Genomic DNA, 24,158 nt, shown 5'->3' on the forward strand with positions numbered 1-24,158 from the left:
TGCGATATAAAAAATTGGTTGGAACATTTTTATGGCAAAAGTGGTTGATATTTATTTTCATTTCATATACAATTATTCCATTTTGGATGTTCACTAAATCACTTATTAGAAAAGTTGGCTAATTTCCCCCTATATCATTTCTATTTGACAAAGTGCGGTGTTCCTTAACGCTCATTTTTCATTAGTTTTAAAATCTTTTTATTTTCAGTAATTCGTATATATCATGTTGTTCATTCAAAGGAGAAACACATCGTAAAATATTTAAAAACAAGTCTAAGCTACGATCATCCACAGACGGAGTTACGATCATCGACGTGTTTTTTTGTATCTCGATTTTAGTTCTTCTGGTTGCTTTTCCTACATTGAATGACAATGGTGATAAAGATGTCTTATGACATAATTCAAATCTGAAAATAAGCTGTTAAAGTGGATAAATCGACCTTTTAAAAATTACCTGGATTTTGTCCGTCAAATTGGAATAATCGCAATTACAGTTACGATCATCAGGTTGACACCAGTGACAACACAGACATGTAATGGCATTTTATAAAATTGGTACAAAATGTAGTCACCTGTAGATTTTACCTTTAGAGTAAATCTCCTTTGAAGGAAAGCCATTTTTTTCATTATTGTGTATGTACTACAATTATGTTTTATTGCATTTATATATGATTCCTTAATATTGTAAACAAAAAACAACACTTTAGGTATAATACTTTAAAATGAAATCATGAAACACGGCAAAACACATTTGTTTTAAGTCTACTGTGGGCTAATTCAAAGGCAGTTTTCATAGCTGTATTAGACGAATAAGGGATGTTCACCATTTGTATTCAGACTCTTAAATTGTCTTCAGGCGTCTGTCCAAATATTTTAAACTCATAGGGATCTTAAATATATAGGATTATAAAGTTTACCGGCAATTACCTGAAGTTCCAAAAGTTAAAATTAACTATCTAAATTGAATGTTCCTCATGTTTGGAAATATGAAAGTCCCATAAAAAAAAAGAGAAGCTAACGGAAAATTACAATACATTTTTGAAAATGGTCCCTTTTATTGATGACAATTTTGTTAATGGGAATAAATTAAAGGGACATTAGCTATCAAATTTATATTCACCGATTTGAACCAAATTCTTATATTTGATTTAAAACATACTATAATGTATTATCAAATTACAAAAAGTCTAAAAAAAAAAAAAAAAAAAAAAAAAAACAATTAAAGTGGAGGAATTAAAATCCATAGTATGGTATATTTTTCAAATTGTAGTTTTTATCATGCCTTTTTCCGAAATAAAATGAAAAGTATGGGTTACTGGACTTTTTTTCAGACTACAGTTTGACCAAAGGACAAGGTATGATAAGAGGCGTTTTTGGCCCCCTTCCTAAATAAGTTTATATATACATCATTGATAGCCTTAGTATAGAAACTATTCAAAACTATAATTTTTTTATGTTCCGGTGAAAGGAAGGTTGCCTAGCAACGGTTTAAATGAATAACCAAATTATCACATATGCATTGCTTTCTCATTACACATTAGCATAATTCAAAATAATATTGTTTGTTTAACACTAACTTGAGTTTGCAAATAAAAAGTCACTTCAATTTCAGTTTAAAAAAATGCTTAGCAACAACCTAGCAACAAAAAATTTGCCTAGCAACGGTTCAATAATTTGCTATTTCGGCCATATGAGGTATAAAAATAGCAATATTTAAAGATTTAGCTACTGTAAATGATTTTTCTTTCATATATATGATGTCTGAGTCATCATTTTTTTTCTCAAGAAAATGAAATTGACCATAGCAACCTAAAAGTTGCTTAGCAACAGCCGAAAAAATTAAATTGAACTACAAAAAAAGCTTTTGATTTTTTAATTGTACAAATTAGAGTAAAATTAGGTTAGATTGGTTAATACATGCAAGAATAACTAGCAGTAAGAAATGAAAGCAAGTCAATTGTATATCATGCTGATAAAAAGATTATCAACCAAAATAGTGCTTAGCAACGGTTAAATAATGTTTTGGTTTTTTTGTAAACCGAGGTAGGTTTTTGGCATTATTATTATATCTTGATGATGTAAATATTAAATCATATGCTGTTACCAAAACAGGATTGAGATCTCAAAAAAAAAATGTTTAACCCTGCTGCATTTTTGCGCATGTCCCAAGTCAGGAGCCTCTGACCTTTGTTAGTGTTGTATGATTTTTAATTTTAGTTTCTTATGTATATTCGGAGTTTAGTATGACGTCAATTATTACTGAACTAGTATACATATTTGTTTGGGGGCCAGCTGAAAGATGCCTCAGGGTGCGGAAGTTTCTCGCAGCATTGAAGACCCATTGGTGGCCTTCGGTTGTTGTCTGCTCTATGGTCGGGTTGTTGTCTCTTTAACACATTCCCCATTTCATTCTTAATGTTAGTATTAAATAAAAGATAGCTATCAAGGAGATGGTCGGTTTATTAAAAAAAAAGGATAAATACAAATCATATTGTCACATAATAATTAGTAAGTATAAATATTAACAAGTTAATAGGCAAAAAAAACAAGAATGTGTCCCCAGTATAATATACCGTGAAAATGGGGCAACATCTCTAATTTGGCATTAAAATTAGAAATATCATATCATAGGGAACATGTGTACTAAATTTCAAGTTGATTGGACTTCAACTTCATCAAAAACTACCTCGACCAAAAACTGTAACATGAAGCAGGGCAGATGGACGAACGGACGGACGGGCGGACGGATTAACGGACGAACGAACAGACGGATGCACAGACCAGAAAACATAATGCCCATAACTGGGGCATAAAAAAACTTGAAGTTATATAAGAAGTGGCACACCTATAATTCATAAATAATAGTTGAAGTTATGAATATAGCATTTCACATTTACATGATGATTACCGGTACATTAAAAAACGCAAATGGATTAAAACTACTATTGAAGATTCAGTATCAGATTTATACAGTATGTATAGCAAATATGCATAGCCTGTACAATGTCATTGTTTGTCACTTAAAGAATCGTACACTGTGAACTTTTTCACACTTAACACAATATTTTAAAGACTGAAATGCTGAAAACAAAGTTCAAAGTTTTCGATGAGGTCAGGGTTTAAGACGTTAAAAACTCATTAAGATATGTAGACGAAAGAGGCATGAACATCTTCAAGCTTCTTTAAAAATTCATTATTTCTACGATATATATCCTGAAATTAGCACATTGATCGCCGGTGTATAGTATCATGTGCAATCATACCACATCTCCTTATCTTATCCAAAATGTTATGCTTTTTTTAATGAAACAGTTGTTGGTTAGTAGTATTTCATGAAACCCCAATACATTCGAATTTGATTAGAAACGTAGACATACTTCATTAAAGGGTCTCGGTGGCCGAGTGGTCTAAGAAGTTACTTCTGTAATCACTAGCCAGTCAACACTGAGGTTGTGAGTTCGATCCTCGCTCGTGCGGGTGCACTCGTTTTCAACCTTAATTTCTCCTTTCAATGTTGATCTATTTATTATTTTCATTCTAAATGTCTTCACTTGCAGGACTGAATGTCCAGCCAAAAGGTTTCAACTTTCAAGATTTACAGCCGATTTCATTGAGTGTGAAGCCAAAGGTAAAATCTTTGGTAAGTTTGCTTGTTAGCTGAACCGTGAAGTCATTATTATGTCAGGTTTACTACCCTCCTTTCGAAGTAGCATAGTTCATCAGATAGATAGATTGGTAATCTGCTGGACTAGTATATTTCTAAAGGAGGGTAGTTAAACTGACCTAACAATGACTTTATGGTTCTTCTAACAAGAAAGCTAACTAAAAATATTCACCTTTGACTTCACACTCAATGAAATCGGCTGTAGTATTCAACCTTTCAGGTATTGAATAAATATTTGAAGTTACTAAAAAAATCTTATTTATTGCATTAGGGACATTAAACTGTAGCACTAGTAGTGCAAGTTGTGCCTTCAATAGCAAGTGAGAGGGAAAACAAGTTCAACTATCGGTTTTTGTGAATATTCAACAACTACCCTAATTGTTTTTTAAGTAGCAAGAACTATTGACTAAGTCCAAAAATCTGACATTTTTAGAATATTTGAAGAATAAAATCCGATGGCAATACATGCATTAATTATGTGTACAAGGTATGATAAGAGCCGTTTCTGGCCCCCCTTTTTCCAGAATTTTTAAACTTTGAAGTTGAAACCAATCACGACTGTGTAATGAACTGCAGTATCTGATCGTCCATGTAGAACCTTATTTTTAGGTGTTATGTACTCAAATATGTTCAAACTGAGACCTAAACGACGAAAAGTGTAAAAAATCTACAATTTCATCATGTTCGGAGACAAAATTTGACATCAGCGCCAACGTAGACCATCTTGAAAATTTCAACCATCAACTGTACTCATCTTTCACATACTAAAATATCATGGTGGTCTACGTTGGCGCTCATGTCTAAAAATTTGAAAAATAATCCGATTGTTTACATTTTGACAAGTCATTATAATACGTCAAAGTGAACGGCACGGGTACGAAATTCAGGCTTTCAAACAATAAATCTCATATCATTTTGTCTATAAGAACAATGATAATTCAATAACAATGTGACACTCACTGTACAATTTAATTTAAAGAAAAGAAATACAAAAAAGTTATATACGAATGACCTAACAATATATATGGCTATTAAAAATGAGTTGCATTTTAGTGATATATCTTTATGAAAGACGATACATTCAAAAAATTCTTCTATAACACAAAATATATTACCTGCATATTTTTATTCATAAGGTTATGGAAGCTAAATTCTGACGGACAGGAACCATCTGATGAATACAATCGTCGAACCCTAAAATTTACATTTCCAAAACGACGTGTAAAATTCTAATCTTGAAAAACAAAGTGAATGAACTAGAAAAGAGTTTATTAAAAAAAAAAGTCGAGTGACGACATTATTACCTACAATAAAGTAACTCATAATTTTTCGGTAACACTCTATCTGATAATGTTAATGTTTTATTTTTATTTTCTTTTTTAATTTGAGAATAGTTAATGGTGTTGGTTTTTTTTCTTTCAAATAGGTGACTAATTATTCTCATTGGCTGATTTGTGGATTAAACATTACCACTTGCGTCGGTCGAAATGGTTCGAAGTTATGTAAGAGAGACAACAGACGTTTCAGATGGGTTTTATTTTACTTTTGCAATGTCCATTAACATTCTGTATTGTTTATATATATGATAATATGAAAAGCATACTATTCTTTGTTACCTAACTCATACAAAAGGCATATTCAGTTCAGATTCCGTCCAAAAGAATGGACAGATAGGAAATGTTGAAAGATATTTTGTTTTTCCATCACTTTATGAACGAAAGATGTTTTACCAAAAAAACTATCATAAATTATATTCAAGCATTTGTGAGATATCATTTGTTAAAGCCCATCTGCATTTGTCAAATAAGGAGAGGGTTGATCTGAGCGTCACTGATGAGTCTTATGTAGACGAAACGCGCGTCTGGCGTATAAAATTATAATCCTGATACTTTTGATAACTATTGGAATAAGACCAGCTAAAACTAGAATAGCTCTCCAGAATAATATTTAATCAGAAATACAATCTGTTTGTGTTTGCCACTTTTAATCGGCAAATACGATGATGATTTAAAATTTGTTTAGGTCGCCAAAAATAATTCATACCAAAAGATTACAAATCTACGTTTTTACACTCAATTCGCCACCCAATTCGTACTATCTCATTATTTTAAAAATTGGACATGACACCACTTATTTTGAATTAACTTATCAATGGTACATTTTACATCATAAACAATCACTGGGTCAGTACTTACTAGTTGAGTTTGATCCGTTCATCGTAATGTGATCTTTTTTAAATTAACATCATGGCTTTAAACCTAACGTATATAACCGATTGGTATCAATTTCTGACTTGTTTTATCAAATCTAGTTCAAACAGGTAACGCTAAAGTACGATGGTTGACTGCATGCTCAAGTACGATGGTATATCACGCAAAAGTGCGATGGACCAAAAGGGTAAGATTATAGGGCTAAAAACGTGAAGAACTTGGATGTTAAAAAAAAAATTATTTTTGTAAAAACCAGCAAGCCAAAGTATAAATATGTGATAGGCTTTATAATTTACCGGTAGGCTTTAGTGATTGTTCCTAAATTTAGAAGACCGACCACGTTTTTATTGATTAAAAGGTAATTTAGGTTGTCACCAAAAAAATAGAATTCAGGCGTATCAAATATTTGGATCATTGGTGTAGCTTACCGTTCACACTGCCCAACAATTATGTTAATTAATACATCCCCCAGGCATAGCTTACAGTCGTTGTAACTAATACAAAATTCGTCCACAATAGTTTTCGGAATGTATATCATTTATGGCATAAGCTTCAATTCAAATGCGAGAGAAAGAGATGTTGTCCAAGTTTTCTACATTTTCGTAGCAAGGACAGTTACATGTTTCATTAACTTACAATGTACAAACTAGTGATTTAGCGGACAATCTATTATAATTTACGCCTGAGATCATGTACCTTTATTTTACAGACGGGTTTTTTTTCCATAAAATCCACAATACTTATTTTAACCGCGGGGACCGCAAAGTAATTAATACTGAACTGCAATTAACGTAAAAATTATTTAAATGTATCCGTTCGCTTTCAATAAAAGCAGGTTACAGGATTATTATGCGTATACTGTAATTTGTATCTATAAAGAAAACTTCAGACTCAAGTCCTCCTTCAAGCAACCTAAAAAAAAAACACACACAAATTTGCTTCAACCGACAAAGCACTGTTAGATTTAAATAAATAAAGTCATGAACACTTGATTTCAAACTGCATGGTTTATAAGTTGTTAGTGAAATGTAATACTAGCATGTACATTTAGGGTTTGTATAAAGGACTGTTTACGTCATAATCAAAACAACGTTTCTTACGTTTATACTTTCGCGGACCATCGCACTTTAGCGTGACCATCGTATTTCAACGTCCCCATCGCACTTTAGAGTCCTACATATATATATATATATATTTATTTCAAAGTAACTGTTACATGAAGATAAGACACGAAATCTGAATATTTTGCATTTCATTTTACAAATGTATATATTTTATTTATAAAAAAAAAAAACCTGTTGCATATTGTATTAACTGAATATATTTAGTTCACATTAAGGTTCAATTCTTTAATCGATTAATTAACATTTAATATTCATATACTTACTCTGAATTTGACATATACGATATCAACATTGAAGCACTGGTGTCGTTTTCTTTCTTGTATGCGACAGTGTAAGGCATTTCCTTATTTCTATCTCGGGCGTTGGGATAAGCACCGTGTTCTAATAATTTATTACATACACCCCTGAAATTCTTGTCGACAGCAAAATGGAGTGCTGTTGTCAGATTTGCATTACTTGCAGATGGGTTTGCACCTCTATTTAATAAGGTGTTCACCAAAATTTGTACCTATTGAAAACATTTATAATAAAGTTTTTAAATATCAATATTATGGTTTAAGGTTGTACTTTGTAAGCAAGTTGTTTCACAAAACACGTCTCTTTGGGGGAGATACATTGTATAAAAATTATAATATTCATAGATATTTTGTTTTGGTTTTACTACTTGGTCCTAGATATGATCTCTATGTTTCATTTCGGAGAGATATAACTTTGGAATATTACCAGTAAATACACAGGAGTAGCGGCCAGATTAAAATCTGTAAAAGACCCATGGTAAAGGGAGGGGGGTTCAGAATTTTGTATAAGTTTAAACTCTAAGAAGTTCGAGGCAAAACATGTGGAAAATATGCAGCACAGCCCTAAATTTTATCCTTTGAAAAAAAAGTAGTGAATATGAGCTTTCCATTTTAGGATATATATTTTTTTTAAACTTCAATGTAAAAGTGGCACAGTTTAGCCGTAAAAGGATTTCCTTAGGGAAGTTGAATTGTCTATATTTACAGAATTGCAACGAATACACGAACAATACTTTCCTTATTCTATTCCTTGGAAGGTAAAAGAAATGTCTCGCATCTAAAAAGCACGATGAGTTTACAGAAAATTTCATTGGAACACTTACTGCCTTCTTCGTGTTTGCATAGCACAGAGGGGCGCACTGTGACTTAATTTTGTATATAAAAAAAATATTACTGATTGGAGATACTTGAAAGATTGCATTTACAGTTCTTTTACAACAAGCCAAACAGTAGCAAATAAACTCATCATAGATACCAGGATTTAATTTCTTATTTACGCCAGACATAGTTGTAAACATACATTAAATACAAGAGTAGAAACGAGTACTTTGTTAGGAATTGATATGGAGTTTGAAGGACGATGAATAATTTAAATCAGCTTTTCACAGTACATTCAGAACTAAACTGCGCATCTCATAGAAGACACTGTTTACATAGTATAGTATCACTTAGTTAACGGCATTTGATATTGGATCTATTTAACAAGGTATGGTCTAATTCGTTCATTTATACAACGACTAAATTTGAAAGAAGTGAAATCATTACGGAGTTCGTAAAATGCGTTAAATCGTACGATACTTTGTTTTTTAGTGATTGATATTATAACGCAATATTATCTGCTGTATATTTGTCATTTTTACCTTTTATCTCTGTTTGTTTTGTTCACGCATCGCTGTCAATATAATGGAATTTGATGCGACTGTCCTACAAGTGAGAGGATAAGCAAGCTATAAAACCAGGTTCAATCCAACATGTTCTACATATGAAATGGCTGTACCAAGTCAGAAATATGATAGTTATCCATTCGTGTGATGTGTTTGAGCTTTTGATTTTGCCATTTGATTTGGGACTTTCCGTTTTAATTTTCCACGGAGTTCAGTTTTTTGTGATTTTACTTTTAAGAGCACCTTATTTGTTAATCATGAAATTAAGCGTTGTTGCACGTTTGCTTATAATATCATTATCAGAACTGTACGTCAACACTGTGAAGTGCAACGCACAAAGAAAATACAGTGCAAAAATTGATTAATGAACTAATTCTACGAAATTACGAATTGATGAGGTTGTATAAATACGATGTGTGTTACATCAACTCATCAAAGATACTATAAGTATAATGTAATATGCTAAACGCGTTTTGTGATTGAAATAAGGTAAATAAAAAAAAAATACTGAACTCCGAGGAAAATTCAATCGGAAAGTCTCTAATCACATGGCAAAATCAAATAATAAAACACATCAAAAACGAATGGACAATAACTGTCATATTCCTGACTTGGTACAGGCATTTTCAAATGTAGAAAATGGTGGATTGAACATGGTTTAATAGCGCTAAACCTCTCACTTGTACCACAGTCTCATCAAATTCCGTTATATTTACAACAATGCGTGAACAAAACAGACATAATATATAAAATAGTCAAAATATAAGTACAGCAGTCATCACTGTGTTACAATTTAAAATTTAAAACACTAAAATTTACGTTACTTAACATTATGATTACCAATACCTCATTTTCATCGTTGATCTTTGAAACAACATACAACAGGGCTTTGTCTTTGCTTCCAGCTTTTTTAACAATTCTGTCAATTCGAACTTCGATCTCTGCTTCCTTTTTACCTACAAAATACATCTGGGTCTTCTCTGCTACCTATAATGTAATTAGTAAATTATCTTTGTATTAAAGCCTTTTTGTTGAGTTACTACTAGTACTCTCAGATTTGTGTCTTAAGTGTTTGGTAGTTGTTTTTATGCTTTGTATCAATCTAATGAGTAAAGCTCTTTTCAACTGATTTTGATACTGTGTTCTTGTAATGTACTGTTGCCCCACTGTTCCAGGTTAAGTGAAAGGTTGCGCGCCCGAAACATGTTCAACCCTACTAGATCATGTGTGTTTCTTTTCCGACCAGGCCTAAAATTGATTCAGTGGTTGAACTTAGTTGCTGAATATCATATTTGATTTTCGTTTGTTGTTTTGCACATAAATCAGGCCGTTGATATGTGGAATTGTTTCATATTTTTTTTTATATAAGTGCCTCCTTTGACTTGATATGCAACATGAATTGTTAACTTTTTAATGCCGGACGGTGACCTATATTTGCTAACATCTACGTCATTTGGTCTATGATGGATAGTTGTCTCATTGGAAACAATATAACATAGTATAGATATAAGAATATGTGGTAAGAGTTCCAATAAGACAACTCTCCATTCAAATCAAAATTTATAAAAGTAAACCATTATAGGTCAAAGTACGGTCTTCAAAACGGAGTCTTGTCTCATATCGAACAGCAAGCTATAAAGGTCCCCAAAAACTACTGGACAGGTGTTATATTCACAACATTGAAACACGTGGAATTGAGTAATTCTGAAGGTTTATAAGGTTTTTTTCAACTTCAGTAACTCGTGATTTTATTCAAGAAAATAAAAATTTCAATAATAAGACGTTTCCAGTGAACAGAAGCCAGTGACTTTTCAATTAATCGGTAAAGACCTCTTTTGTAGTCTCAATTATAACTTTGACTATTCAGAGTTAGGTGTATCATATAGAAACGTCACTTATATGGAATAGATAATGCTCACTGGTTGTCGTTTATTGATGTGGTTCATAAATGTTTCTCGTTTTTATATAGATAAGACCGTTGGTTTTCCAGTTTGAATGGTTTTTCACTGGTTATGTTTGGGGCCCCTATAGGTTGCACTTTGTAAATACAACTGTTTCTCAAAACACGCCTCTTTTGGGGAGTAATTGAATATTCATAGAAAATTAATTTTGTTTACATACTGGTTCCCAGTTATGCTCTCTGTGTTCCATATCGCAGAGACAGAACTTGGGAATGTTACCAGTAAATAAACACGTGTATATTGTTTACATTGAAATCTGTGGTAACCTTTCATTCGAGGTAGGGGTAGTTAAGAAAATTAGTGTAAGTTTAAACTCTGAGAAGTTCAGGGCATATAAACGTTGAAAATATGCCGCACAGCCCTATATTTTGACCTTTGAAAAAAATTGTGGTGCATATGAACTTTCAATTCTAGAATAAGATTTTTTTCAAAACTTCATAGTAAAATGGGTACAGTTTTAGCCGTAAAAGGAGTTCCTATGGGAAATTGCATTGTCAATATTTACAGAAATGCAACCTTATAGCTTGCTGTTCGATGTGAGCCAAGGCTCATTCTACTTTATTGTCATCCAATGTTTTTTTATTTACTTTTTGTTGCTGTTTAACAGTTTTGTGTTTCGTTTATTATTTTGTACATCAATTAGGTCGTTAGTTTTTTCGTTTGAATTGTCTTACGTTTGTCATTTCGAGGCCTTATATTGACCTATAAATATATCCTGGTACTTTTGATAACTATTTACACCACTGGGTCGATGCCACTGCTGGTGGACGTTTCGTCCCCGAGGGTATCACCAGCCCAGTAGTCAGCACTTCGGTGTTGACATGAATATCAATAATGTCATCATTTTTATAAATTTCCTGATACAAAACTTTGAATTTTTCGAAAAACTAAGGATTTTCTTGTCCCAGGAATAGATTACCTTAGCCGTATTTGGTACAACTTTTTGGAATTTTGGATCCTCTATGCTCTTCAACTTTGTATTGTTTGGCTTTATAACTATTTTGATATGAGCGTCACTGATGAGTCTTATGTAGACGAAACGCGCGTCTGGCGTACTAAATTATAATCCTGGTACTTTTGATAACTATTTACTTTTAATTGCGACTTGAAAGGAGTTTTGTCTCATTGGCACTAATGCCACATCTTCTTATACCTATGCTTTATAGATATTTGTTAATTTGAACCGTCATGATTTATTTGAATGATAGCATCATACCCAATCCCTGTCCTATCATGGAACATTAAAATCTATCTAGTCAGCTACACATCTGCGACTCATTTCACTAAAAATATAACGAAACATAATACTCGTCATTCATAAACATTCCGTATAAGTTATGATCATTCTTTTGAAAAGAGCCCCATAGCTGTGCGTAGGCTATTTTTACTAAAGGATATTTAGTGTCTCAAATTTCATTATTCATGTTCTATGTTGAAAGCATACATGTGTATATATATGTGAATACGATTTTAAATAAAGACAACTAAATTACTAACTTACTTACAGCCAAATTTTAATTTAACATTTGTATAACAGTAGCTTCAATTATTTAGTTCTATAATGTGAAGACGCTTCTGTATTATTAAGGATGTACACCTCTGAGGAGCCAAAAATTTCTAGAATTAAACTTTTTTTCTTAACCTGATTTTTGGGTTTTTAAGACTGTAACAAAATAATTGGTGAAGAAAAAATCATATGGTGGTGCACTTCTTTTTTTGCTACGGCCCATTGAAAATACCCAATTTTGATGATTTACTCATTTTTCATCGATTTTTACCTATTTTTGGGCTATTATCGTGAAAAAATCACAGATCCACAATTAAACTTTTTTTCATACTTTCTATAATGATGAAGTGGACCAATCTGAATAAATTTTACTTAAAAAACTATAGGTAGGTGTTAATATAAGAAAGTTTTATCATATTTTGACGCTTTTTTGTGTAAAATTTACCATGCTGTCAATTTTCTATTTTTGTGATTTTTCTCAGTTTTAAGAACATAATGCATATTATTTCAACTTTTTTGTTATAAATAATTAAAAAAATACATATCTAAGAAATTTGAAAAGACCAAAATGATATGGGATGTACATGATTCTTGTAAAATCATTTTTATATCCCTCACCCATTTTCTCAAAATTTTGGCTAAAAATACTGACTTGATTGGTCGTAAAATTTAAAAACTGGATTGCTTAAAAACCGTTCGTTGTAAAAACACAATTTTTTCACAGAGTTATGTTTGATTATAATATTTTTAAAATTCATTGATATTTTTCACTTGTATCACATGATTTGGAAATAATTCAAGAACGAGATTTCAACGAGACTGAACGAGACTGAAAAGTCAGAAGAATACATCCTTAATAATTTTAAGTTCTTCAAAATGAGGTTACACTTATGTCTAGACCAACTTCTTAATCCCACCTTATTTTACCTCTTTATGGAATGAATCGTCCAGATTCGGCTCTATCATTTCTATGGCTAATGACTGCATTGAGGAGGCACTTTGACGTCTACCAGCATATGGTTCGTTTAAATTTGTGACAGCTAAACAAAATAATAACGATTATATAAGGTATTACATTGACACTCGCACGAAAATATTGATGATAATGAGTTGTTGGCCTTTTTGTCGCCTGAATAATTTCAAAATCCCTTGATTGCCCCACACATGCTGCTGAGTTTAAATGCATGTTAAGAGGGATCTCAACCCTCCCTATACCTCTAGCCAATGTAGAATAAACAAACACACAACAATACGCACAGTTCACTTATATACTCTGAACGTAGCCATTTTTGTTACTAACAAGCATTTGAACAAAGCTGGTACCTCTGCAACAGTTGTAAACACATTTAGTAATTCTCGATAGGCATTTTGATATAACCGATGTTTGGTAGCGGAATCTACCGATGTTTGCCGATTGCTGTACATGCTGCAAAAAGAAACAGAAATTGCCTTCAAAAGTTTGCTTTCTTTTCATTCATTATACTCATGAGGATTATCAGTAATTTTATTGCGTCATTTGTATTGATGTCATCTCCAATAATTCTATAATAATACTTACACGAAGATGCGTCTGGCGAATTAAAGACCTCCATCGGAATGTAGGAGAGTGGACGCGAGGGACGACCCTGTCTTGATTTATATTCGTGTTCACTAGCTGCGCGTCTTTGACGCCTTAGCACACGTGGTTGTACTTCAAATGACATTGCATATGATCAGGAAATGTTCATGTCACTGAATTAAAAAAATGGAATGTTTTAGAGTTATAATAAAACACAATATATACACATCAATTGAACTACTTCTCAAAGAATACATAACATCAGTGTAGAAATTAAACATAAAAGGGAAGATGTTGTATGATTGCCAATAAGACAGCTCTCTTCAAGAGACCAAATGATACCGAAATTAACAAATATATGTCACAGTACGACTTTCAACAATGATCAAAGCTATATATATAGCTTTGATCATTGTTGAAAGTCGTACTGTGACATATATTTGTTAATTTCGGTATCATTTGGTCTCTTGAAGAGAGCTGTCTTATTGGCAATCATACAACATCTTCCCTTTTATGTTTAATTTCTACACTGATGTTATGTATTCTTTGAGAAGTAGTTCAATTGATGTGTATATATTGTGTTTTATTATAACTCTAAAACATTCCATTTTTTTAATTCAGTGACATGAACATTTCCTGATCATATGCAATGTCATTTGAAGTACAACCACGTGTGCTAAGGCGTCAAAGACGCGCAGCTAGTGAACACGAATATAAATCAAGACAGGGTCGTCCCTCGCGTCCACTCTCCTACATTCCGATGGAGGTCTTTAATTCGCCAGACGCATCTTCGTGTAAGTATTATTATAGAATTATTGGAGATGACATCAATACAAATGACGCAATAAAATTACTGATAATCCTCATGAGTATAATGAATGAAAAGAAAGCAAACTTTTGAAGGCAATTTCTGTTTCTTTTTGCAGCATGTACAGCAATCGGCAAACATCGGTAGATTCCGCTACCAAACATCGGTTATATCAAAATGCCTATCGAGAATTACTAAATGTGTTTACAACTGTTGCAGAGGTACCAGCTTTGTTCAAATGCTTGTTAGTAACAAAAATGGCTACGTTCAGAGTATATAAGTGAACTGTGCGTATTGTTGTGTGTTTGTTTATTCTACATTGGCTAGAGGTATAGGGAGGGTTGAGATCCCTCTTAACATGCATTTAAACTCAGCAGCATGTGTGGGGCAATCAAGGGATTTTGAAATTATTCAGGCGACAAAAAGGCCAACAACTCATTATCATCAATATTTTCGTGCGAGTGTCAATGTAATACCTTATATAATCGTTATTATTTTGTTTAGCTGTCACAAATTTAAACGAACCATATGCTGGTAGACGTCAAAGTGCCTCCTCAATGCAGTCATTAGCCATAGAAATGATAGAGCCGAATCTGGACGATTCATTCCATAAAGAGGTAAAATAAGGTGGGATTAAGAAGTTGGTCTAGACATAAGTGTAACCTCATTTTGAAGAACTTAAAATTATTAAGGATGTATTCTTCTGACTTTTCAGTCTCGTTCAGTCTCGTTGAAATCTCGTTCTTGAATTATTTCCAAATCATGTGATACAAGTGAAAAATATCAATGAATTTTAAAAATATTATAATCAAACATAACTCTGTGAAAAAATTGTGTTTTTACAACGAACGGTTTTTAAGCAATCCAGTTTTTAAATTTTACGACCAATCAAGTCAGTATTTTTAGCCAAAATTTTGAGAAAATGGGTGAGGGATATAAAAATGATTTTACAAGAATCATGTACATCCCATATCATTTTGGTCTTTTCAAATTTCTTAGATATGTATTTTTTTAATTATTTATAACAAAAAAGTTGAAATAATATGCATTATGTTCTTAAAACTGAGAAAAATCACAAAAATAGAAAATTGACAGCATGGTAAATTTTACACAAAAAAGCGTCAAAATATGATAAAACTTTCTTATATTAACACCTACCTATAGTTTTTTAAGTAAAATTTATTCAGATTGGTCCACTTCATCATTATAGAAAGTATGAAAAAAAGTTTAATTGTGGATCTGTGATTTTTTCACGATAATAGCCCAAAAATAGGTAAAAATCGATGAAAAATGAGTAAATCATCAAAATTGGGTATTTTCAATGGGCCGTAGCAAAAAAAGAAGTGCACCACCATATGATTTTTTCTTCACCAATTATTTTGTTACAGTCTTAAAAACCCAAAAATCAGGTTAAGAAAAAAAGTTTAATTCTAGAAATTTTTGGCTCCTCAGAGGTGTACATCCTTAATAATACAGAAGCGTCTTCACATTATAGAACTAAATAATTGAAGCTACTGTTATACAAATGTTAAATTAAAATTTGGCTGTAAGTAAGTTAGTAATTTAGTTGTCTTTATTTAAAATCGTATTCACATATATATACACATGTATGCTTTCAACATAGAACATGAATAATGAAATTTGAGACACTAAATATCCTTTAGTAAAAATAGCCTACGCACAGCTATGGGGCTCTTTTCAAAAGAATGATCATAACTTATACGGAATGTTTATGAATGACGAGTATTATGTTTCGTTATATTTTTAGTGAAATGAGTCGCAGATGTGTAGCTGACTAGATAGATTTTAATGTTCCATGATAGGACAGGGATTGGGTATGATGCTATCATTCAAATAAATCATGACGGTTCAAATTAACAAATATCTATAAAGCATAGGTATAAGAAGATGTGGCATTAGTGCCAATGAGACAAAACTCCTTTCAAGTCGCAATTAAAAGTAAATAGTTATCAAAAGTACCAGGATTATAATTTAGTACGCCAGACGCGCGTTTCGTCTACATAAGACTCATCAGTGACGCTCATATCAAAATAGTTATAAAGCCAAACAATACAAAGTTGAAGAGCATAGAGGATCCAAAATTCCAAAAAGTTGTACCAAATACGGCTAAGGTAATCTATTCCTGGGACAAGAAAATCCTTAGTTTTTCGAAAAATTCAAAGTTTTGTATCAGGAAATTTATAAAAATGATGACATTATTGATATTCATGTCAACACCGAAGTGCTGACTACTGGGCTGGTGATACCCTCGGGGACGAAACGTCCACCAGCAGTGGCATCGACCCAGTGGTGTAAATAGTTATCAAAAGTACCAGGATATATTTATAGGTCAATATAAGGCCTCGAAATGACAAACGTAAGACAATTCAAACGAAAAAACTAACGACCTAATTGATGTACAAAATAATAAACGAAACACAAAACTGTTAAACAGCAACAAAAAGTAAATAAAAAAACATTGGATGACAATAAAGTAGAATGAGCCTTGGCTCACATCGAACAGCAAGCTATAAGGTTGCATTTCTGTAAATATTGACAATGCAATTTCCCATAGGAACTCCTTTTACGGCTAAAACTGTACCCATTTTACTATGAAGTTTTGAAAAAAATCTTATTCTAGAATTGAAAGTTCATATGCACCACAATTTTTTTCAAAGGTCAAAATATAGGGCTGTGCGGCATATTTTCAACGTTTATATGCCCTGAACTTCTCAGAGTTTAAACTTACACTAATTTTCTTAACTACCCCTACCTCGAATGAAAGGTTACCACAGATTTCAATGTAAACAATATACACGTGTTTATTTACTGGTAACATTCCCAAGTTCTGTCTCTGCGATATGGAACACAGAGAGCATAACTGGGAACCAGTATGTAAACAAAATTAATTTTCTATGAATATTCAATTACTCCCCAAAAGAGGCGTGTTTTGAGAAACAGTTGTATTTACAAAGTGCAACCTATAGGGGCCCCAAACATAACCAGTGAAAAACCATTCAAACTGGAAAACCAACGGTCTTATCTATATAAAAACGAGAAACATTTATGAACCACATCAATAAACGACAACCAGTGAGCATTATCTATTCCATATAAGTGACGTTTCTATATGATACACCTAACTCTGAATAGTCAAAGTTATAATTGAGACTACAAAAGAGGTCTTTACCGATTAATTGAAAAGTCACTGGCTTCTGTTCACTGGAAACGTCTTATTATTGAAATTTTTATTTTCTTGAATAAAATCACGAGTTACTGAAGTTGAAAAAAACCTTATAAACCTTCAGAATTACTCAATTCCACGTGTTTCAATGTTGTGAATATAACACCTGTCCAGTAGTTTTTGGGGACCTTTATAGCTTGCTGTTCGATATGAGACAAGACTCCGTTTTGAAGACCGTACTTTGACCTATAATGGTTTACTTTTATAAATTTTGATTTGAATGGAGAGTTGTCTTATTGGAACTCTTACCACATATTCTTATATCTATACTATGTTATATTGTTTCCAATGAGACAACTATCCATCATAGACCAAATGACGTAGATGTTAGCAAATATAGGTCACCGTCCGGCATTAAAAAGTTAACAATTCATGTTGCATATCAAGTCAAAGGAGGCACTTATATAAAAAAAAATATGAAACAATTCCACATATCAACGGCCTGATTTATGTGCAAAACAACAAACGAAAATCAAATATGATATTCAGCAACTAAGTTCAACCACTGAATCAATTTTAGGCCTGGTCGGAAAAGAAACACACATGATCTAGTAGGGTTGAACATGTTTCGGGCGCGCAACCTTTCACTTAACCTGGAACAATGGGGCAACAGTACAACACAAGAACACAGTATCAAAATCAGTTGAAAAGAGCTTTACTCATTAGATTGATACAAAGCATAAAAACAACTACCAAACACTTAAGACACAAATCTGAGAGTACTAGTAGTAACTCAACAAAAAGGCTTTAATACAAAGATAATTTACTAATTACATTATAGGTAGCAGAGAAGACCCAGATGTATTTTGTAGGTAAAAAGGAAGCAGAGATCGAAGTTCGAATTGACAGAATTGTTAAAAAAGCTGGAAGCAAAGACAAAGCCCTGTTGTATGTTGTTTCAAAGATCGACGATGAAAATGAGGTATTGGTAATCATAATGTTAAGTAACGTAAATTTTAGTGTTTTAAATTTTAAATTGTAACACAGTGATGACTGCTGTACTTATATTTTGACTATTTTATATATTATGTCTGTTTTGTTCACGCATTGTTGTAAATATAACGGAATTTGATGAGACTGTGGTATAAGTGAGAGGTTTAGCGCTATTAAACCATGTTCAATCCACCATTTTCTACATTTGAAAATGTCTGTACCAAGTCAGGAATATGACAGTTATTGTCCATTCGTTTTTGTTGTGCTTTATTATTTGATTTTGCCATGTGATTAGAGACTTTCCGATTGAATTTTCCTCGGAGTTTTTTTTTTTATTTACCTTATTTCAATCACAAAACGCGTTTAGTATATTACATTATACTCATAGTATCTTTGATGAGTTGATGTAACACACATCGTATTTATACAACCTCATCAATTCGTAATTTCGTAGAATTAGTTCATTAATCAATTTTTGCACTGTATTTTCTTTGTGCGTTGCACTTCACAGTGTTGACGTACAGTTCTGATAATGATATTATAAGCAAACGTGCAACAACGCTTAATTTCATGATTAACAAATAAGGTGCTCTAAAAAGTAAAACCACAAAAAACTGAACTCCGTGGAAAATAGAAACGGAAAGTCCCAAATCAAATGGCAAAATCAAAAGCTCAAACACATCACACGAATGGATAACTATCATATTTCTGACTTGGTACAGCCATTTCATATGTAGAACATGTTGGATTGAACCTGGTTTTATAGCTTGCTTATCCTCTCACTTGTAGGACAGTCGCATCAAATTCCATTATATTGACAGCGATGCGTGAACAAAACAAACAGAGATAAAAGGTAAAAATGACAAATATACAGCAGATAATATTGCGTTATAATATCAATCACTAAAAAACAAAGTATCGTACGATTTAACGCATTTTACGAACTCCGTAATGATTTCACTTCTTTCAAATTTAGTCGTTGTATAAATGAACGAATTAGACCATACCTTGTTAAATAGATCCAATATCAAATGCCGTTACCTAAGTGATACTATACTATGTAAACAGTGTCTTCTATGAGATGCGCAGTTTAGTTCTGAATGTACTGTGAAAAGCTGATTTAAATTATTCATCGTCCTTCAAACTCCATATCAATTCCTAACAAAGTACTCGTTTCTACTCTTGTATTTAATGTATGTTTACAACTATGTCTGGCGTAAATAAGAAATTAAATCCTGGTATCTATGATGAGTTTATTTGCTACTGTTTGGCTTGTTGTAAAAGAACTGTAAATGCAATCTTTCAAGTATCTCCAATCAGTAATATTTTTTTTATATACAAAATTAAGTCACAGTGCGCCCCTCTGTGCTATGCAAACACGAAGAAGGCAGTAAGTGTTCCAATGAAATTTTCTGTAAACTCATCGTGCGTTTTAGATGCGAGACATTTCTTTTACCTTCCAAGGAATAGAATAAGGAAAGTATTGTTCGTGTATTCGTTGCAATTCTGTAAATATAGACAATTCAACTTCCCTAAGGAAATCCTTTTACGGCTAAACTGTGCCACTTTTACATTGAAGTTTAAAAAAAATATATATCCTAAAATGGAAAGCTCATATTCACTACTATTTTTTCAAAGGATAAAATTAAGGGCTGTGCTGCATATTTTCCACATGTTTTGCCTCGAACTTCTTAGAGTTTAAACTTATACAAAATTCTGAACCCCCCTCCCTTTACCATGGGTCTTTTACAGATTTTAATCTGGCCGCTACTCCTGTGTATTTACTGGTAATATTCCAAAGTTATATCTCTCCGAAATGAAACATAGAGATCATATCTAGGACCAAGTAGTAAAACCAAAACAAAATATCTATGAATATTATAATTTTTATACAATGTATCTCCCCCAAAGAGACGTGTTTTGTGAAACAACTTGCTTACAAAGTACAACCTTAAACCATAATATTGATATTTAAAAACTTTATTATAAATGTTTTCAATAGGTACAAATTTTGGTGAACACCTTATTAAATAGAGGTGCAAACCCATCTGCAAGTAATGCAAATCTGACAACAGCACTCCATTTTGCTGTCGGCAAGAATTTCAGGGGTGTATGTAATAAATTATTAGAACACGGTGCTTATCCCAACGCCCGAGATAGAAATAAGGAAATGCCTTACACTGTCGCATACAAGAAAGAAAACGACACCATTGCTTCAATGTTGATATCGTATATGTCAATTCAGAGTAAGTATATGAATATTAAATGTTAATTAATCGATTAAAGAATTGAACCTTAATGTGAACTAAATATATTCAGTTAATACAATATGCAACAGGTTTTTTTTTATAAATAAAATATATACATTTGTAAAATGAAATGCAAAATATTCAGATTTCGTGTCTCATCTTCATGTAACAGTTACTTTGAAATAAATATATATATATATATGTAGGACTCTAAAGTGCGATGGGGACGTTGAAATACGATGGTCACGCTAAAGTGCGATGGTCCGCGAAAGTATAAACGTAAGAAACGTTGTTTTGATTATGACGTAAACAGTCCTTTATACAAACCCTAAATGTACATGCTAGTATTACATTTCACTTACAACTTATACACCATGCAGTTTGAAATCAAGTGTTCATGACTATATTTATTTAAATCTAACAGTGCTTTGTCGGTTGAAGCAAATTTGTGTGGTTTTTTTTCTAGGTTGCTTGAAGGAGCTAGGACTTGAGTCTGAAGTTTTCTTTATAGATACAAATTACAGTATACGCATAATAATCCTGTAACCTGCTTTTATTGAAAGCGAACGGATACATTTAAATAATTTTTACGTTAATTGCAGTTCAGTATTAATTACTTTGCGGTCCCCGCGGTTAAAATAAGTATTGTGGATTTTATGGAAAAAAACCCGTCTGTAAAATAAAGGTACATGATCTCAGTCGTAAATTATAATAGATTGTCCGCTAAATCACTAGTTTTTACATTGTAAGTTAATGAAACATGTAACTGTCCTTGCTACGAAAATGTAGAAAACTTGGACAACATCTCTTTCTCTCGCATTTGAATTGAAGCTTATGCCATAAATGATATACATTCCGAAAACTATTGTGGACGAATTTTGTATTAGTTACAACGACTGTAAGCTATGCCTGGGGGATGTATTAATTAACATAATTGTTTGGCAGTGTGAACGGTAAGCTACACCAATGATCCAAATATTTGATACGCCTGAATTTTATTTTTTTTGGTGACAACCTAAATTACCTTTTAATCAATAAAAACGTGGTCGGTCTTCTAAATTTAGGAACAATCACTAAAGCCTACCGGTAAATTATAAAGCCTATCACATATTTATACTTTGGCTTGCTGGTTTTACAAAAAGAAATTTTTTTTAACATCCAAGTTCTTCACGTTTTTAGCCCTATAATCTTACCCTTTTGGTCCATCGCACTTTTGCGTGATATACCATCGTACTTGAGCATGCAGTCAACCATCGTACTTTAGCGTTACCTGTTTGAACTAGATTTGATAAAACAAGTCAGAAATTGATACCAATCGGTTATATACGTTAGGTTTAAAGCCATGATGTTAATTTAAAAAAGATCACATTACGATGAACGGATCAAACTCAACGAGTAAGTACTGACCCAGTGATTGTTTATGATGTAAAATGTACCCTTGATTAGATAGTTCAAAATAAGTGGTGGCATGTCCAATTTTTAAAATAATGAGATAGTACGAATTGGGTGGCGAATTGAGTGTAAAAACGTAGATTTGTAATCTTTTGGTATGAATTATTTTTGGCGACCTAAACAAATTTTAAATCATCATCGTATTTGCCGATTAAAAGTGGCAGACACAAACAGATTGTATTTCTGATTAAATATTATTCTGGAGAGCTATTCTAGTTTTAGCTGGTCTTATTCCAATAGTTATCAAAAGTACAAGGATTATAATTTTATACGCCAGACGCGCGTTTCGTCTACATAAGACTCATCAGTGACGCTCAGATCAACCCTCTCCTTATTTGACAAATGCAGATGGGCTTTAACAAATAATATCTCACAAATGCTTGAATATAGTTTATGATAGTTTTTTTGGTAAAACATCTTTCGTTCATAAAGTGATGGAAAAACAAAATATCTTTCAACATTTCCTATCTGTCCATTCTTTTGGACGGAATCTGAACTGAATATGCCTTTTGTATGAGTTAGGTAACAAAGAATAGTATGCTTTTCATATTATCATATATATAAACAATACAGAATGTTAATGGACATTGCAAAAGTAAAATAAAACCCATCTGAAACGTCTGTTGTCTCTCTTACATAACTTCGAACCATTTCGACCGACGCAAGTGGTAATGTTTAATCCACAAATCAGCCAATGAGAATAATTAGTCACCTATTTGAAAGAAAAAAAAGCAACACCATTAACTATTCTCAAATTAAAAAATAAAATAAAAATAAAACATTAACATTATCAGATAGAGTGTTACCGAAAAATTATGAGTTACTTTATTGTAGGTAATAATGTCGTCATTCGACTTTTTTTTTTAATAAACTCTTTTCTAGTTCATTCACTTTGTTTTTCAAGATTAGAATTTTACACGTCGTTTTGGAAATGTAAATTTTAGGGTTCGACGATTGTATTCATCAGATGGTTCCTGTCCGTCAGAATTTAGCTTCCATAACCTTATGAATAAAAATATGCAGGTAATATATTTTGTGTTATAGAAGAATTTTTTTAATGTATCGTCTTTCATAAAGATATATCACTAAAATGCAACTCATTTTTAATAGCCATATATATTGTTAGGTCATTCGTATATAACTTTTTTGTATTTCTTTTCTTTAAATTAAATTGTACAGTGAGTGTCACATTGTTATTGAATTATCATTGTTCTTATAGACAAAATGATATGAGATTTATTGTTTGAAAGCCTGAATTTTGTACCCGTGCCGTTCACTTTGACGTATTATAATGACTTGTCAAAATGTAAACAATCGGATTATTTTTCAAATTTTTAGACATGAGCGCCAACGTAGACCACCATGATATTTTATTATGTGAAAGATACATAAGAGTACAGTTGATGGTTGAAATTTTCAAGATGGTCTACGTTGGCGCTGATGTCAAATTTTGTCTCCGAACATGATGAAATTGTAGATTTTTTACACTTTTCGTCGTTTAGGGCTTTTCAAGGTCTCAGTTTGAACATATTTGAGTACATAACACCTAAAAATAAGGTTCTACATGGACGATTAGATACTGCAGTTCATTACACAGGCGTGATTGGTTTCAACTTCAAAGTTTAAAAATTCTGGAAAAAGGGGGGCCAGAAACGGCCCTTATCATACCTTGTACACATAATTAATGCATGTATTGCCATCGGATTTTTATTATTCTTCAAATATTCTAAAAATGTCAGATTTTTGGACTTAGTCAATATTTCTTGC

The 24,158-nt window shown here is 32.3% G+C and overlaps 1 protein-coding gene and 1 pseudogene across 2 annotated transcripts; one reads left to right on the forward strand and one right to left on the reverse strand.

Annotated features, from left to right (window-relative positions):
* The window catches only part of LOC139490572 (transient receptor potential cation channel subfamily V member 5-like), a 29,315-nt pseudogene extending 15,429 nt beyond the window's left edge, over nucleotides 1-13,886 (reverse strand).
* A 432-nt stretch (nucleotides 13,887-14,318) lies between these two features.
* On the forward strand, nucleotides 14,319-23,414 carry LOC139490570 (uncharacterized). 2 transcript variants are annotated; one of them, XM_071277418.1, is made up of 4 exons: nucleotides 14,319-14,499; nucleotides 15,018-15,130; nucleotides 18,539-18,679; nucleotides 23,336-23,414. In XM_071277418.1, exons 1-4 carry the CDS (start codon nucleotides 14,355-14,357, stop codon nucleotides 23,381-23,383), a joined length of 447 nt encoding a protein of 148 aa, XP_071133519.1. In that variant the 5' UTR covers nucleotides 14,319-14,354; the 3' UTR covers nucleotides 23,384-23,414. The 2 variants fall into 2 exon arrangements, with proteins under 2 accessions (XP_071133519.1, XP_071133518.1); XM_071277417.1 differs by lacking the exon at nucleotides 23,336-23,414 and adding an exon at nucleotides 20,693-23,170.
* The last annotated feature ends 744 nt before the right edge of the window (nucleotides 23,415-24,158 follow it).

This window comes from Mytilus edulis, chromosome 10, assembly GCF_963676685.1.
Source record: "Mytilus edulis chromosome 10, xbMytEdul2.2, whole genome shotgun sequence".
Taxonomy (NCBI): Eukaryota; Metazoa; Mollusca; class Bivalvia; order Mytilida; family Mytilidae; genus Mytilus; species Mytilus edulis.

What these genes read in the sequence shown, in the direction of transcription:
- LOC139490570 (XM_071277417.1), top strand. Translation starts at nt 14,355, where the DNA reads ATGTCATTTGAAGTACAACCACGTGTGCTAAGGCGTCAAAGACGCGCA. An exon ending in TTCGCCAGACGCATCTTCGT is followed by an intron (nt 14,500 to 15,017) that starts GTAAGTATTATT and finishes TATTTTGTTTAG; the next exon opens with CTGTCACAAATTTAAACGAA. An exon ending in ACGATTCATTCCATAAAGAG is followed by an intron (nt 15,131 to 18,538) that starts GTAAAATAAGGT and finishes ATTACATTATAG; the next exon opens with GTAGCAGAGAAGACCCAGAT.